The following is a 14933-nucleotide window of genomic DNA, read 5'->3' on the forward strand; positions in this document are numbered from 1 at the left end:
TGTTGCTCAGTGGTCCAAAGTCCTCTTTTCAGATAAATTTAAATTTTGCATTTCATTTGGAAATCAAGGTCTGGAGTCTGGAGGAAGAGTGGAGAGGCACAGAATCCAAGCTGCTTGAAGTCCAGTGTGAAGTTTCAGTGTCGGTGATGATTTGGGGTGCCGTGACGTCTGCTGGTGTTGGTCCACTGTGTTTTATCAAGTCCAGAGTCAATGCAGCCCTCCACCAGGAGATTCTGGAGCACTTTATGCTTCCATCTGCTGACAAGCTTTATGGAGATGCTGATTTCCTTTTCCAGCATGAGTTTAACACCTGCCCACACTGCCAAAAACACTTCCAAGTGCTTTGCTGACCATGATATTACTGTGCTTGATTGGCCAGAGGACAAGCCTGACCTGAACCTCATATGGTATCTATGGGATATTTTCAAGAGAAAGATGAGAAACAGTCGATCCAACAATACAGACGAGCTGAAGACTCAATAGTGCCTCAGCAGAGCCACAGGATCACTTCCATCCAACCTGACAATTCACTTAATTTAATTATTATTTACTTGATCATTTTAAGTCAAGGGCTTTCCTCATATTTTTATGTTAAGTCAACTTATCACTTTTTACAGTGTAGGGTTTAACATTGAAAACCAAAATGTGAATGATATGGTTGTGAAGTAAACATCATAGTTGCTGGCAGGTGTTCATGGGACCCAAATAATTTAAAAAAAGGTCTCGTAAAGCACTTGCATTCTTAGTAGAAAGAATACTCTGCACGTAAATATAAAAACTACTTTTATTGGCACTATGACCTGTTTTTTTGGAAAACACGTTTGCAAAGCAGTGTTTCATTTGCTCATCTCATTTACACCAGCACTGTATTGCTACAAAACATCAAATAACGCTAATTATAAACCAGAATGCATTTGTGTTGTTTGACCTGAAGGTTTTTCAACAGACTACATACAATATGAGTTAGGTCCGCATGTCCCGACCACATGACTCCAAGCTGTTACTGCGGCACAAATCAACCGGTCTGATCTCCACTGGACATAAATAGATGAGGTTACATGCAGACATTTCCAAAAGCTGTACATCATTAAGACCAGAGTCCTGCAACTTCAGATCAGTTTTTTAAAAAAATGAAGAACATGCCGCTGACATGTTCAGGAGAAGTTCATGACAGTCCTGCCCATGATCTGAATGTCGTCGAAGGGGAACAAGGCCAAAATCTGCAAGAGCAAAAGGAGAAACAGTGACCACAGCTTAGCAAGCAAATGCAATTACTGTATGCTGCTTTACAGTCATCATGACATGCACAGTAAAACAATGACAGTGCACAGGGTCAGTTAGACTTGATAAAAGCCTGAATTCAATCAAATCGGTTGGGATGTATTGGTTGCACATCATGCACACTAATAATCAACAATATATCGCTCATTATGCAAGACATTATAAACAACATTAGTATTATTTATACACTTCACTTATTTTTATATTTTCAGTTTTAATTTTAGTAATTTTGTTTTGTGCTTTCTCATTTTATTTAGCTTTAATTTTATTTCAGTTGTTTTAGTATTTCAACTTATTTCAATTAGTTTCTAGAGTCTTTTTGAACATGTTATGCAGTATTTTGAGATGCGTTATGTGCTTTTGTCATCTTTATTAGTTTTTGTTGTTGTTAAACATTTCTCTTTAGCTTTATCAAATATGAAGTACTATTTAGTCATTTTAGTTATGAGTACTTTGGCACTTCAACTTTAATTTGGCTAGGTTAATTTTTAAAATATTTATAAAACAGTATGAAATGCTACGGTATTGCACATAATACTACGATATAATTAATAATCATTTATATTAATAATAACACGTGTGTGTATGTATATATATATATAAGAATCAAACATACCAAATGTTAAAAATAAAAGCTTAAACATTAGAAAACTAAGTTTACTCGGATCCAAATTTAGTTTTAGAAGCTTCTTTTTGTCATAATTTTTTCAAAGCAACATTTCAAAGTTTTTCATCTAATATTTAGATTTAATTTCAGCGAAAAAAGAGTTTTTAACAGTTTTAGTTTTAATTAACAACAGCACTGATATAGAGTTGGTTGAGACTGAAAGAGGCACAATCTCCTGTCTGATTTTGAAGATTTTGTTAAACTTAAGCTTTCTTGTTAGATAATAATGTAATTTCGGTCTCCTTACATCATCGTTGCCGTCGGCTAGATCCAGGGCCGTCTCGTCCTCCATGTTTCTGATCATCTTGTCGGCTCCAGCCTGGCACAGGAGGTTGGCGATGGCGGCGTCCTGCCGGCCCACGGCCAGATGCAGCGCGGTGCAGCCATTGAACATGGCGGCGTCTACATCGGCCCCTTTGTTGAGCAGCAGGTTCACCGCCGGCAGATCGTGCAGCTCCACCGCCACATGTAACGCCGTCTTCCCGCTTGTACCCTCCTGAGGAGAAACCAGGCAGACGTTTGGTCACGAGACCGAAGGCTTTCACTTCATACAACAGACCGGCTGCAGCAGCTCACCTGGATGTTCAGATCCACACCGCTCTTCATCAGCAGCCGCAGGAGACGGTGATGCTTGTGCAGCGTGGCCACGTGGAGACACGTCAGACCTGCACAATAACATCAGAGGGAATATTATACACCTCCATTAATATGTGTCTCTGGACCCAGTCATAAGTAACATGGGTATATTTGTAGCAATAGCCAATGAGACATTGTATGGGTCAATTTTTCTTTTATGCCAAAAATCATTAGGATATTAAGTCAAGATCATGTTCCATGAAGATATTTTGTACATTTCCTACCGTAAATAAAACTTAATTTGATTAGTAATATGCATTGCTAAGAACTTCATTTGGACAACTTTAAAAGGTGATTTTCTCAATATTTTGATTTTTTTCCACCCTCAGATTCCAGATTTTCAAAAAGGTGCATCTCAGCCAAATATTGTCCGATCATAACCATACATCAAAGGAAAGCTTATTTATTCAGCTTCAGATGATGTATAAACCTCTATTTCAAAAAATTTGACCCTTATGACTGCTTTTGTGGTCCAGGGGTCATAGATAAGATAGATAGAGAGTCTGATGTCAGAAACATATACGCTACATAAATATTCAAATGCTGGGGAGTAACGGATTACATTTTTTCTCTTTTAAGTTTCCTTCCTTTCCTTTCTTTTTTTCCAGCCAAACCCTTTAAAATAAAATATTTACTTGAAATATTTCTGAGGAACTTAATATTTTGCAAATATTTATATTTGTAGTGTTCAAGTGCGTAAATCATTCATATTTTACATTATGATTTTTAATAAACTCTCAAACCCACTGCAGCTCTTTTTAAGCCCAGTTTGGGAAACCCTGGTGTAATGTTTAATGCACATTATGACGTTGATACCCAAAACTGTAATATATTTCTTCTCTTTGCTTTTTTATCAATAGAGTAAGTTTAATAAAAGTAGTAATCTAAAAAGTAGTCAGAACACACTTCCTAAAATGAAACCGCAGTTGACATGAAGAGAAAACTGAATGATGAAGTTATAAAACGCTGATACTGGAAGTTCATGACAACAGGGAAAAACTCCAGGGCACTTTTTGCTGCCAACTTCCTTGTTCTGACACGACTGTTTCTGTTCACTAAAAAACCCTCGTGATCCAGTCAGAATCAACACAAGCGAAGGAACCGACGTCACAGAAGTGTGACTGCTTTTCTCAAGATGACTCTTCCCAATATACACGTCAGAAAAACACAAAAATAGATGTTAGGCTACAGTGCACTTGCTAGGGTGCTTTGAGCATGTTGCTATGCTATGCAGTTGCTACAACAAAACATAGGATTTGAGGAATCAGTCATGTCTGGAGCACAAAGGCTGCAGGACCATTTACACCCTCAGCTTTAATACTCTGAGACACCCAGTAGAGGTTTGTTCAGTTCACTGATGACTATGATGACTCTCACCTCTCCAGTTCTGGGCTTCCAGCACGTTGGCGAGTTTGCTGGGCGAGGCTTTGAGGATCATCTCATTGGCACAATCCCAGAATCCGTGCTCACACGCCACATGGAGAGGGGTGTTTCCCTCCTGGTCCTGGAGCTCCAGCGAGACCCTCTTCTCTACAAGGCCCTTCACTACGGTGGGCTGGTTCAAGTACGTGGCCAGATGCAACGGCGTCTACAGACAGCAGAATTAAGTTAGCAAGTTATGTAGGAGCATCCTGGCTAATGACAAAAACATTGCACGGCCACATGAAAACAGATCTGATCCTGGACATATAGTGTTTTTCTGGAATGACAAAATAGTAATAACTATTGATATATTTTAGAAAAGATATTCAATTGTATAATTTAAATAAATAAATTGTGTGTGTCTGTGTGTGTGTTTTAAAATACATTTTAAATTTATATTAAATAATTACAGTTACACAATGTGTGAATTATTTTTATTAAATCATACTATTTTGGGATTAAAATTATCCATTTATCATTAAGCTATATGCATATTAAAATAATTACCGTAATTTAATTATATAATTACTTGCAATTATTTTAATGTGTATATTACAATGTATAAATTAGTATAAGTGCTGTCAAATGATTAATTGCATTAAAAAAAGTTTTTGTTTGCGTGTGTTCGGTGTGTATTTATTATGTATATATAAATACACACACACACACACACACAGTATATATTTTGAAAATATTTACATGTCTATATTTATTCATATAATTTATATTATAAATAAATAGATATATAATATATACATGCATGTGTGTTTATATATACAAAATAAATATACAGTACACACACATTAAGCAAATAAAAACCTTTATTTTGTATTAATCATTTGACAGCACTAATTAGTAGAATATATTTATGTTTTAATAATCGTAAAATATAATTTTAATCATTATTTTATTATTTAAATAATATGTGTGTGCGCGTGTATGTGTGCATATACACACACACTTTTATTTATTATTACATTTTTATTCTATTTTTTTTTTTTTTATGTAAAAAAATGTATATAAACCCAATGTGCCAAAAGGGTACATGTGAACCGAAGTATGGTTTCATTTTTTAATGCAACCGGATATGTTGGGTTTTGTGCAGTCTGGGGACGGTCCCCGTGTCTCAAAGGCAAAGATTACAACCCCAATGCTTCAGGCCATCATGCTCGATCTGACAGTTAGCCCGTGAAAGAGTGCACAGTATGCAAGAGCATGGTAAAATGCCATTAATCCACAGACCCTTTTGATTTAATCACATCCAAGAAGGACAATAACAACTGGGGTTCACTTGTTCCTAAGAAGAGGGACCATGCACAGGTTTACTCAATCTGGGAGTAACACACTGACTGTGTCAAAAGGAAACATGTGAGTAATGTGTCCAATGGCCTGGTCTTAGTTGATTACGTGGCTTTTGGTAAAAGCGCAGCAACACCAGTATTACTCACAGCTTTAAGTGCTGACTGTCAGATTTGTGCTGCGTTTCCTTTAGACTCACACCCTGATGTGCTTTAAGACCGTCTGACCCGAATCTGACATCCTCTTCTCTAATAAACCCAACTAACATCAATGTTTGCAACCCATATTACTTCAATAATGTGACATTTTGGGCCTAAACAGGATATTTAATGAGGGAAAAGATGGTGGGATTTTTATCCGTCGGGAATCGATTGGATGCGGGGGGTTTCCCTTTCCAGAAAAGGGAAGTTGTTTCTTTAGGCGGAGCAAGTTATTACATTTGATGAAGGATTACGACATTTTCTTTTTCTGAATAACACATACTGGTGAATCATTGACGATAAGCAGGGCTGATTTTGATTTCAAATTGACTGTAATCTAAAACTAGACAAATTAATCAATGTTAATATTAACTAATAGAATATTTTTAGCAAAAAAAGGGTCACATTTTTAGATAAGATCCACAATGTCTAGTGATGATTCATGATTTCTGAGAAAATATATTGGAACAGAGCACAAGAAACATTTGTAATCCTATTCCAGTGAGATTTTAATCATTTCCAAGGCTGAAAATCACAGTTTGAACTCTCTGATGCATGCATTTTTAATAAAGAAAACCCCTTAATGTTTCTTTTTTCTTCAAAGCAAGAACATAATCATGTTCTTTCCCCAAAAATGATGTATTATAATGTGAAAGTTACGTCCATGCGTCCAACTACAGATATTCCAGAGGTGCATCACCACTTTCCATGGTGAATTTGTGAGTAATCACAATAATCACCTATGGTTATTTTAGATGTTACATCACACCTTGAATGGTTAACACAGCTTTAGAGGGTAATTCATTGATATTTCCAGGTTTCCATGACTGTGAATATTAATCAGTCTGACTTGGCCACAGCTTCCTTCTACCAAAATGCTACCAAAAAGTCAATAAATGGTTAATTTCGCTCTTCTAACTATATAGTCTGCGTAGGGGGTTTCTTCAGAAAACCCCTCGTCTGTTGTCACCGGATAAACCCCAAATTTCAAAATAACAATTGAAACAGAGGCTGAATGCAGCTAAATGTGTTATGCAATAGATTCTTAACATGATACCTGATACAAGTTGTTCTGAATATCCATCAGATCTGCAGGAAACAGTTCTATCAATTGGCGTGCAAAATATTCGTCTTCGTGGATTATGGCCAAATGGAGAATCCTAGAAAACACAAACAATCAAACAAAAAAAAGTTGCTGGTTAAATGCCAGTTAAACGCTGGTTAAAAGCTGAAGCAGAGCCAAAAGTTAGGGGAAGGAACTATCAAGCAAACCGCAGTCTAAAAGCAGCACATTTCACAATGTGATGGAAAAAAAATAGGGCGAACGATACTGAGAAATACGCCACACAAAAGTGTATGTCACTGCCAGACGCATTCAGCCATTGCGCAACACTGGAACTTTTGTGCATTATAAGATAGTCTTGCTATCGAATGATAAAAACCCTTCAGAGGGAGCTGCTTTGGTTACTAAAACCCTACAAAAATGACAGTGCAGCTGATTTAAAACACAGATGAGATGTGAAGACATAAAAATCGAAATGTTGCAAATGAAGTGAGGGATCTGCAGTTGAGTGAATCTCAAGAAAACAGGTCCAGGTCACATTTCATCCGAAAAAAAGATTTCATTTTGCATAAGGACGGACAGCTTTTCATTAACATGATCAAGTGTCCTAAAAACAGACTTTATTTTCTTTATGCAAAATATCCTCTCTCTCTTTTAGATTAAAATATGACCTAGGCATGTTTTTGGCTGGTTGCATGAAACAAATCCATTCGCTCTCAGATGAGTCACAAACAGAACCAGTAAATGATGTATGCAGGAACATAAATTAATGCACACTCATTATCTCTTTTTCCCATCCTCTGGTTGCCGTATTTCCTCGCAGGTGTGTGATTTCTCGGCTACTTTCCCACATGCGATAACCTAGTCTTCACTATTACAGTAAGCCAGAAGGAAGCAGGTAGAAGCGAGTGGTTTCAGCATGTAAATAATGTGAGCACAACTTCAGTGTGTCATCAGTCAGATTGTGGTAAATCGATCATGAATCATATCGTTTTGCTGCATATGAAATTAACAGGCTCAGTTCACCTAAAAAGAAAATTCGGACATCATTTATTCCACCTAGTAGTGACCTTGTTCTGTGAAACACCAAAGGAGAGATTTTGAAGAGTGTTCACGCTGCTCTTTTCCCACATAGTGAAAGTGGACGAGGACTGGGGCTGTACTGTATAGTGCATATGACTTGTGCACAATATCTCAAGCCTTCTGATAGCCAAGCAAAATGTAATCACCAAACTGCTGTAGCAAATTCCCAATTAATTTCCCAACAAAATAAATGTGCGTTTAAAATTAAGCTTGCACTTGTACTGTGCTGGGTAGTAACGGTTTACATGGAATCTGGATTATGTAATCAGATTCCTAAAAAAAAAGGATGTACTCAATTAGATTATTTTACATTTTAAAATGCTGATAATCAGATTACGGTTACTTTTTATGGATTACATATTATGCACAATGGCAGTAAATTACTTCTAATTTATTGATGCACCTCAGTTTTTTTTCTTCTAAATTAACCTACCAATTAAATACATGACTAATAATTACTAAACACTGCCATTGCATAGCTGTGTAATGCCATGTCTTCAACATATCCAGTGACCTTCACTAATTATTAATATTGGAAGTCTTCATGTAATACAGGGATTTTTAAGATTTTTCATAAACCCGAGTTTGGGAAACCCTGCTATAATGTAACATGTAATGCATTTCATGATATCGATAACAAAGGATGAAACATTTTCTGTCTTTTCCTTTTAAATCAAAAGTAAACAATCATATTCAAGTCTATGCAATAAATGCGTTAGTAACCTAAAAGTAATCAAAAAGTAGTCAGACTACATTACCTAATGTGTAATTCATCGTGTAATCTACCCAGCACTGCAACAGCAATGAAGAGATGTGTTAATTATTATTCAGATTGTTCAGATATTACTCAAAGACATCATTTTAGTTCCATTTATATGGGCCTTATTTAAGAGAGCCCACCGTGACAGCGTGCACTAAGGAGAACTTAAGTTATTTTGATAAAAACTCTTGGAAATGTTTGTAAATGGTTGTCCTGGGGATTTCATACAGCCATTGGCATTTCTTTAGAAGCATCTCCTTTACTCTGATGACATTCAGGGAAAAGACAAAGGAGGTTTTTTTCTTGCAACAGCAACAAAAGCAGGCCAAAGGTAAACCTTAGCAGGCCACTATGATTCAAGATGCAAGATGTTCTCAAAATAACAACTGTATTTACATCCTGGTTTGTCACTGTGAAAACCAATGCAGAAATGAAAACAGGCTATTAGCCAGACTGTGTGTACGTGCCCACTTGTGCGGTGAATGTTTGCGTATGTTTTTGAACATGTACGTTACAGGTTGAACCACGATCTGGTCTAAAGGTCACTGCTTGCATGAACATGTTTGACGTGCTTTTGGGGTAAATAAGTATTAAAAGCACGTTCAACAAAAGCTTTGCACTTTCCAAAAAGCTGCCATCACAACGTGCTTTCTGACCCAACGAGGGGAATTCCACTGCTTGTCTGCATACTTCTGCTTTCTTCTTCTCATGCGCCATAAACAGCAGATCCAGTTTCTAGACGTCTGTTAACTGACTGTAGTGTTTAAACCGAAAAGCCTGCTACTTAATCAAAACTTCATGAGAATGTGTCACTGCGCAAACTAAAACAGGCTGTAAAATTCATCAACTTTAGTTTCTTGTCTACCAATAGCTTTGACCATTTTTTAAAAGAATAATCCATTTTAATATAGTCCCCAATTCAAATAAATGCATTTATTTGCTAAAATTAATGTGCATTTCAAATTGAGCTCCTTCATTTGTTTGCACTTGCACTTCAAAATGAATGAAGTGCATTGTAGGTTATTATTCAAATATTATTCAAAGCCATCTTTGTTACCAGTTATATGGGCCTTATTTATGAAGTCCTCCATGAAAACTCATACTACAGACTTCATCGTTTCTCTCATCCACTTTTTACACAGTGCCAGATTCCCAAAGACTTCCTGTCCTCTCTGTTTGACAACCTAACATGTGGTGAATGAACATTTAATGCCTTGCAAAACTAAATCTAGGCCATTACATGCGAGTAAAGGGTTGAAGCAACATCCTGCACACTTTCTGAACACCATTCATCTCCATGCCATCAGCCTAGCATTATAAACTGCAAAGAGTCCATTTTGTTTTGAATATGAATTGAAATCACATTAAGAATGAGTTCCTGGATTAAATGACACTAAAGAAGCCTGTTAGCTGAAAAACAAAACGGTTAACTTATTTTATCCCGTTATGACTTAACATGCATCAAATTTAGACATTTTTTTAGAATGCACACCTTCCTTCTTTGTCTGCTTCTAGACATTTTGGCTATGGCACCAAAATCATTGCATTGTTTTGGAGTAAAATTAAGCAACAAGATAGGCCTACGTGTGTATCTGCAACCCCTTTGAGCTTGATTATGTTCACAAAACACGTGTTAAAGCGCATTATTGGTTTTATAAAATGAATGCATTTTTTAAATACTAAAAATACGCAATTTTTCAGTTCAAAGTTCCATTCTTCCGCTAGAAAATATAGTCCCTGGCATAACAGAATGTTGCAATGCAGTCAAAATATTGATCTAATGGGGGCAACAGTAAAATGATGAACATGTATTTAGCTTAACTATTTCAATTAATAAATATTTTAGGACTAATTAACGAAACACCTGTTAGCGAATCACTGTGCAGCGCCTACACACACCACAGGGAAAGGTGCTGTATAATATTAGTCCGCGGCGCGCGCGTCTATGAAGGGTTCCTTATTGCTTAAAGCGCGTTAATTAAACTCACAAAAAGCCCATATTTATACATCAAAAGACATTTGAACCGCAATCAGGCGATGCATGGGAACTTATCAATGAAGGGGAGTTTTATAAACGTACGTGTCTCCATCTTCTGTAACAGTGGTTAAGAAAGTGACTTCCTCTTCATTGTATTCACAGTCCGTCGCGCGTTCACATTCAGAAATGCTGCATTTCTCGATTAAATCCCCCAAACTGTCCACGGTCAGCGATGAAGAGACGTAAGCAGAGTCCAGTCTCTCGTCTGTAGCGCAGCTTTTATCTTTATCCTCAGAGCTGTCTGAACTCCCGTCCTGTTCTCTGGATATGGATTTGTACGAGTCGATTCCGGAGTCAATCCGACTTTCGTCGAAATCGAGTTTGCCTTGTTTCTCGCCGCCGCTTCGTGCCATTTCGAAGCTTTGATGCGGATCGTCAATATAGAAATGTAGCGATGTAAAAACGCAAAATCACCGTGACATTATGACACCAGACACATTCGCTTTTGTTTCTCATCCCACCACCGCCTCAGATACTCCAGACGCAAATGGCTTTTTAACATCAGGTTGAGCTAAACTCTACACGGTAATGAAACTACTGTGAACTGTGCTGGCGGTAATGTGAACCGCACCGTAGGCGGAGTCAGAGCGCTTTCAATCCGGCTACAGTGGGAATTCCCCACAGGGAGTGGCAAACCCATATCATTACAGTCCAATCCAAACACAGCCTGGAATCTCCTGAAAGACCTCAACTACAGACCTGTTCCTTATTTGGACTCCCAACACCTGTGACTTGATCCGACACGCTTTATAAAATCCTTCATTTAAACCCCTAATTGCAACAACTTCAATCTGGACATGCATGGGTTTCCCAGGATTGCACATGTCCACAGAATCACATGAAATTCATCAAATGTTTAGAATGGTCATGGAAAAATAAAAATATAGCCTAAATATCCGGACACATTTCTTCATATATATATAGAGAGAGAAAGAGTCTCATGATGCATTTTTAGATAGGCTAATTGAGTTTTATCAAATAAAAATGCAGAATTTTGGTTCATATATTGATGCATTGCCTGATTGTTTTTTCTGTCTGAGAAAAATAAAACAATAGCAGGCTGTGAAACTATAGGCTTTCTTATTGTTGGTGTTTCTTATACCACCATGTTTTGCATATTAGATACTACTAATAACTTGTTCTGAATGTCTAAACGAAGTACAAGCATTCATTACACATGCACATAAGATTTAATATTTTATCTGCAATGCTGTCATTACCAACAATAACAAAAGGTGGCGCTGTAGCCTATCTTTAAATTGTGTATCATGCCTGTATGATTGAATAGTTCATCACAAATGATCTGACAGATATCGACAAAATGATATAATACTGGAGAAAACTTCTGCTGAAGGTTGAAGTACATCTTTTCACATTTGAAAGGTCAAATAACGTTTATCACAAGTCTTTTCATTAATCAATGACGTTTTGAAAATAAAATCGTATGTGATGAACAGTAAAGATAAGACTGTAAGAGATACAGTTTAAACCAGTTGATTATGACGTCAGACCCTTGATTATGACGTCAGAAAGAGGAAATCAACAGGGGCATGATGACAAGACTGTTGAGCAGAAGAAAAGAAAATATATTAAGCATTTCGAACAAACTACATGACTGAAAAGCATGCTAATAATTTTATTGTTATTTGTGAATGGACTAATACATGCAGTGTGGGGAAAAAGAAAATGCAAAGAGGCTATTATTAATAGCCTAGGTTAATATTCTGCTGAAAAATACAAATCAAATAGTTTTTGATCAAATATAAAATATTATAAAATACATTAATTATATTAATATAAGTTGATGAAAGGGAACATACAAATCGGCTATTATTAAGAGGATAAAATACATGTTTTTGTTAATAAAATTATATAAATATAAAATTAAATCTTCAGAATGAGATTTTTTTATTCTATTTATGAGATGAATGGGAACATGTAAACTGGGTATTATTAATAGGCTGATATTCTGCTGACAATACAAATAAATGTCATTTTATTTTGATAAAATAAATAGAATAAAATCAATTATAAAATGTATAACAAAAATACATTTTAAAATAAGCATTATTCTGTATAATGATTATGGTGATAAACAGGAGCATGCAAAATATTGTGCTGAAAAATACAAACAAAATGTATGCTTTAAAAAATGATTTAATAATTATAGAACCCATAGTATATAAATAAATAACAGAAATGTAACAGTTAATTAAATTGAGTATCATAGTGGGAGAACTAAAACACGTTTATATGAGAAATATGAAACCTCATGAAGTCAAGGTTAGGTACAGGATCCTCAGCAGAGAAGACTGGGGTAGATAAACAACACCTCCCTCTCTCTCTCTCTCCTTGATCTGAGCTGTGGGTTCGTCTCGCGTCGATCACGTGCGCTTCGCATTTCCACGCGGTTTCTGCGTCTCTCCGTGGCTCAGATTAGCTCTTTTATTTCCAAAACACAGATCCCGAGGGAATCGGACAGCGAGCAATCCCTCCAGCATCTGTCTCTCCGGGAGTCGGACTCGTAGGGATGCTGCCTCGCTGAGGATGCGTGATGGACCGTGATGATGGGTGACACATGGCTGTGATGCTCCGGGATCATCTTCTTCATCATGTCTCCAGCGGCTCCGGTAACGGATGTCCGGGAAGCGGTGAGAGAAAACCTTTGTTACAAACCGGGGCAGAAGCGAGCAGATAGTCGCTGTGTTTCAGAAAGGCTAATTAATGCAGTGTGATTTATGTTTAATTGACTCAAACATGCGGAAGATTGCATGTGCGTGAGTGAAAGGACATAAACACGAGTAGACATCTGTAATAATAGACTGTATAAACCAATTACACGTTCAATCAGTGAGAGACAGACAGTAATAAAGTGAAACTTCATGTCATGGTCATATTTCACCAACAAAAAAAATAAGTACATAAGTAAAATTATATAAAATACCACTATAAAACATTGCTCCCATTATTGTAATAAAATATTATTCACATTTCTGTTATTTCATATATACATAACACAGTATCCCTGAATGTTATGAAAATAATGTAAATTTTTTATTTTTTTTTGCCATTTATTTAAAACTTTTATTATTTATTTTTGAAATTATATGTAGTTACCTTTATAATTTTTTATGAATATACTTAGCATTTTTGACTGTAGCCCCATTCTCATTATTGTAATTAAATAATTTAGAGTATAATTCAAATTTAAGAGTATGCTTGATTGTTATGAAAATGCCCTTTTTTTAAGAATACGTCATTAAAATAATTATTGAATTATTGTATTAATAATTTATTATATACAAGTTTATTATTATATAATTTATAGTATCATTTAAATGTAACAGTATGCTTTATTGTTATTAAAATAATGAAAACAATTGTAAAATATTTTATTAAAATAATTTTTGAATTGCTGTATAATTTATTTACAAGAATTAAATTATTATTATTAATATATTTGTATTATTTTTCCTTTGAGTCTACTTGATTGTTATGAAATTAATGTACAAAAATGTGCAAGAAAATTTATTATTTTAAAATAATTCTATTAAAATGATTCAATTTAATTACTTAAATTATTTTATGATTTATTTACAAATCAAAACGTAATTTTATGTCTTTATTATTATTTATTTAATACAGTTTGTAATTATGATATATATTTTATTTTTTTATTTTTAATATTTATTTCGAACAAAACACAATATATATAATAAAAAATATATATATATACACATTGTATATACACACACATACATGCACATATATCCATATAACAACAAATTATTACCAAAAAAAAACACGTCCCACAGACGTTGTACATAACGTGTCCGAAAAGGAGTGGGATGAAGCAAAAGCTTATTTGAAATACTTTATGAATTTGCTTATACTTTGAAAATTCATAAAACTTTGTTTGCTTATGAAATTCTAACTTACGTGTTGCCAACAGTTTAGTGCCTCCCTGATGATCTAAACCTCATGAATTGGCAGTGAGGTCAGCCTCTCTTATGTCACGTTACTAAACACCAGAGCGCTAAAATAGTCCGAATGAAAGTGAGACACCTTGCACCTCCCAAAATATACAGAGCGACAGCAGCAAAGAGTCCTCACTATATCACAGCACGAGTTTTCACTGGGACCGTCTGACAGAGCCTCAGGCCTCGGCCTTTAGCACAATACAGAGGCTTTGTTTCTGATGAAGTGCTTTAGAGAACAGATTCGTCCCTAGTGCTTCAGCTTCAACTTACACAGTTAACCTAAGAGTTTGAGGAAATGTGTTTCTCGTCTCATGCTCTACACTTCATTTGGCTGCTGAAAGATGGTGATTAACTGGCTTGATCATTAATTCCTCAGAAGTGTTAAAATGCCCCTCTGCTCATGCACTGAAAGCTCTCTGTTCAATAATTAGTGCCTAGAAATAATGTGCATGAACACAGTCAAGGAAAAGTGATTTAACTGTAATCGGTTTACAAAATTAGCAG

The 14933-nt window shown here is 35.7% G+C and overlaps 1 protein-coding gene across 1 annotated transcript; it reads right to left on the reverse strand.

The window, feature by feature from the left end:
• Positions 1–766: 766 nt before the first annotated feature.
• Positions 767–11027, reverse strand: LOC306880521 (NF-kappa-B inhibitor epsilon-like). The gene is made up of 6 exons (XM_079434082.1): positions 10492–11027; positions 6563–6665; positions 3962–4172; positions 2525–2613; positions 2196–2444; positions 767–1220 (listed from the first exon to the last, which is right to left on the reverse strand). The coding sequence occupies exons 1-6, from the start codon at positions 10800–10802 to the stop codon at positions 1155–1157; spliced, it is 1029 nt and encodes a 342-aa protein (XP_079290208.1). The 5' UTR covers positions 10803–11027; the 3' UTR covers positions 767–1154.
• Positions 11028–14933: the final 3906 nt, after the last annotated feature.

This window comes from Barbus barbus (assembly GCF_936440315.1).
Source record: "Barbus barbus genome assembly, chromosome: 14".
NCBI classification, from domain to species: domain Eukaryota; kingdom Metazoa; phylum Chordata; class Actinopteri; order Cypriniformes; family Cyprinidae; genus Barbus; species Barbus barbus.

Bases quoted from the DNA above. Each gene is read 5' to 3' on its own strand.
- LOC306880521 (XM_079434082.1), bottom strand. From the start codon at position 10,802: ATGGCACGAAGCGGCGGCGAGAAACAAGGCAAACTCGATTTCGACGAA. The intron at 2,445-2,524 runs GTGAGCTGCTGC...GTTTCTCCTCAG, and splicing joins GTGTGGATCTGAACATCCAG to GAGGGTACAAGCGGGAAGAC. The intron at 1,221-2,195 runs GTAAGGAGACCG...TTGCTCTTGCAG, and splicing joins TAGCCGACGGCAACGATGAT to ATTTTGGCCTTGTTCCCCTT.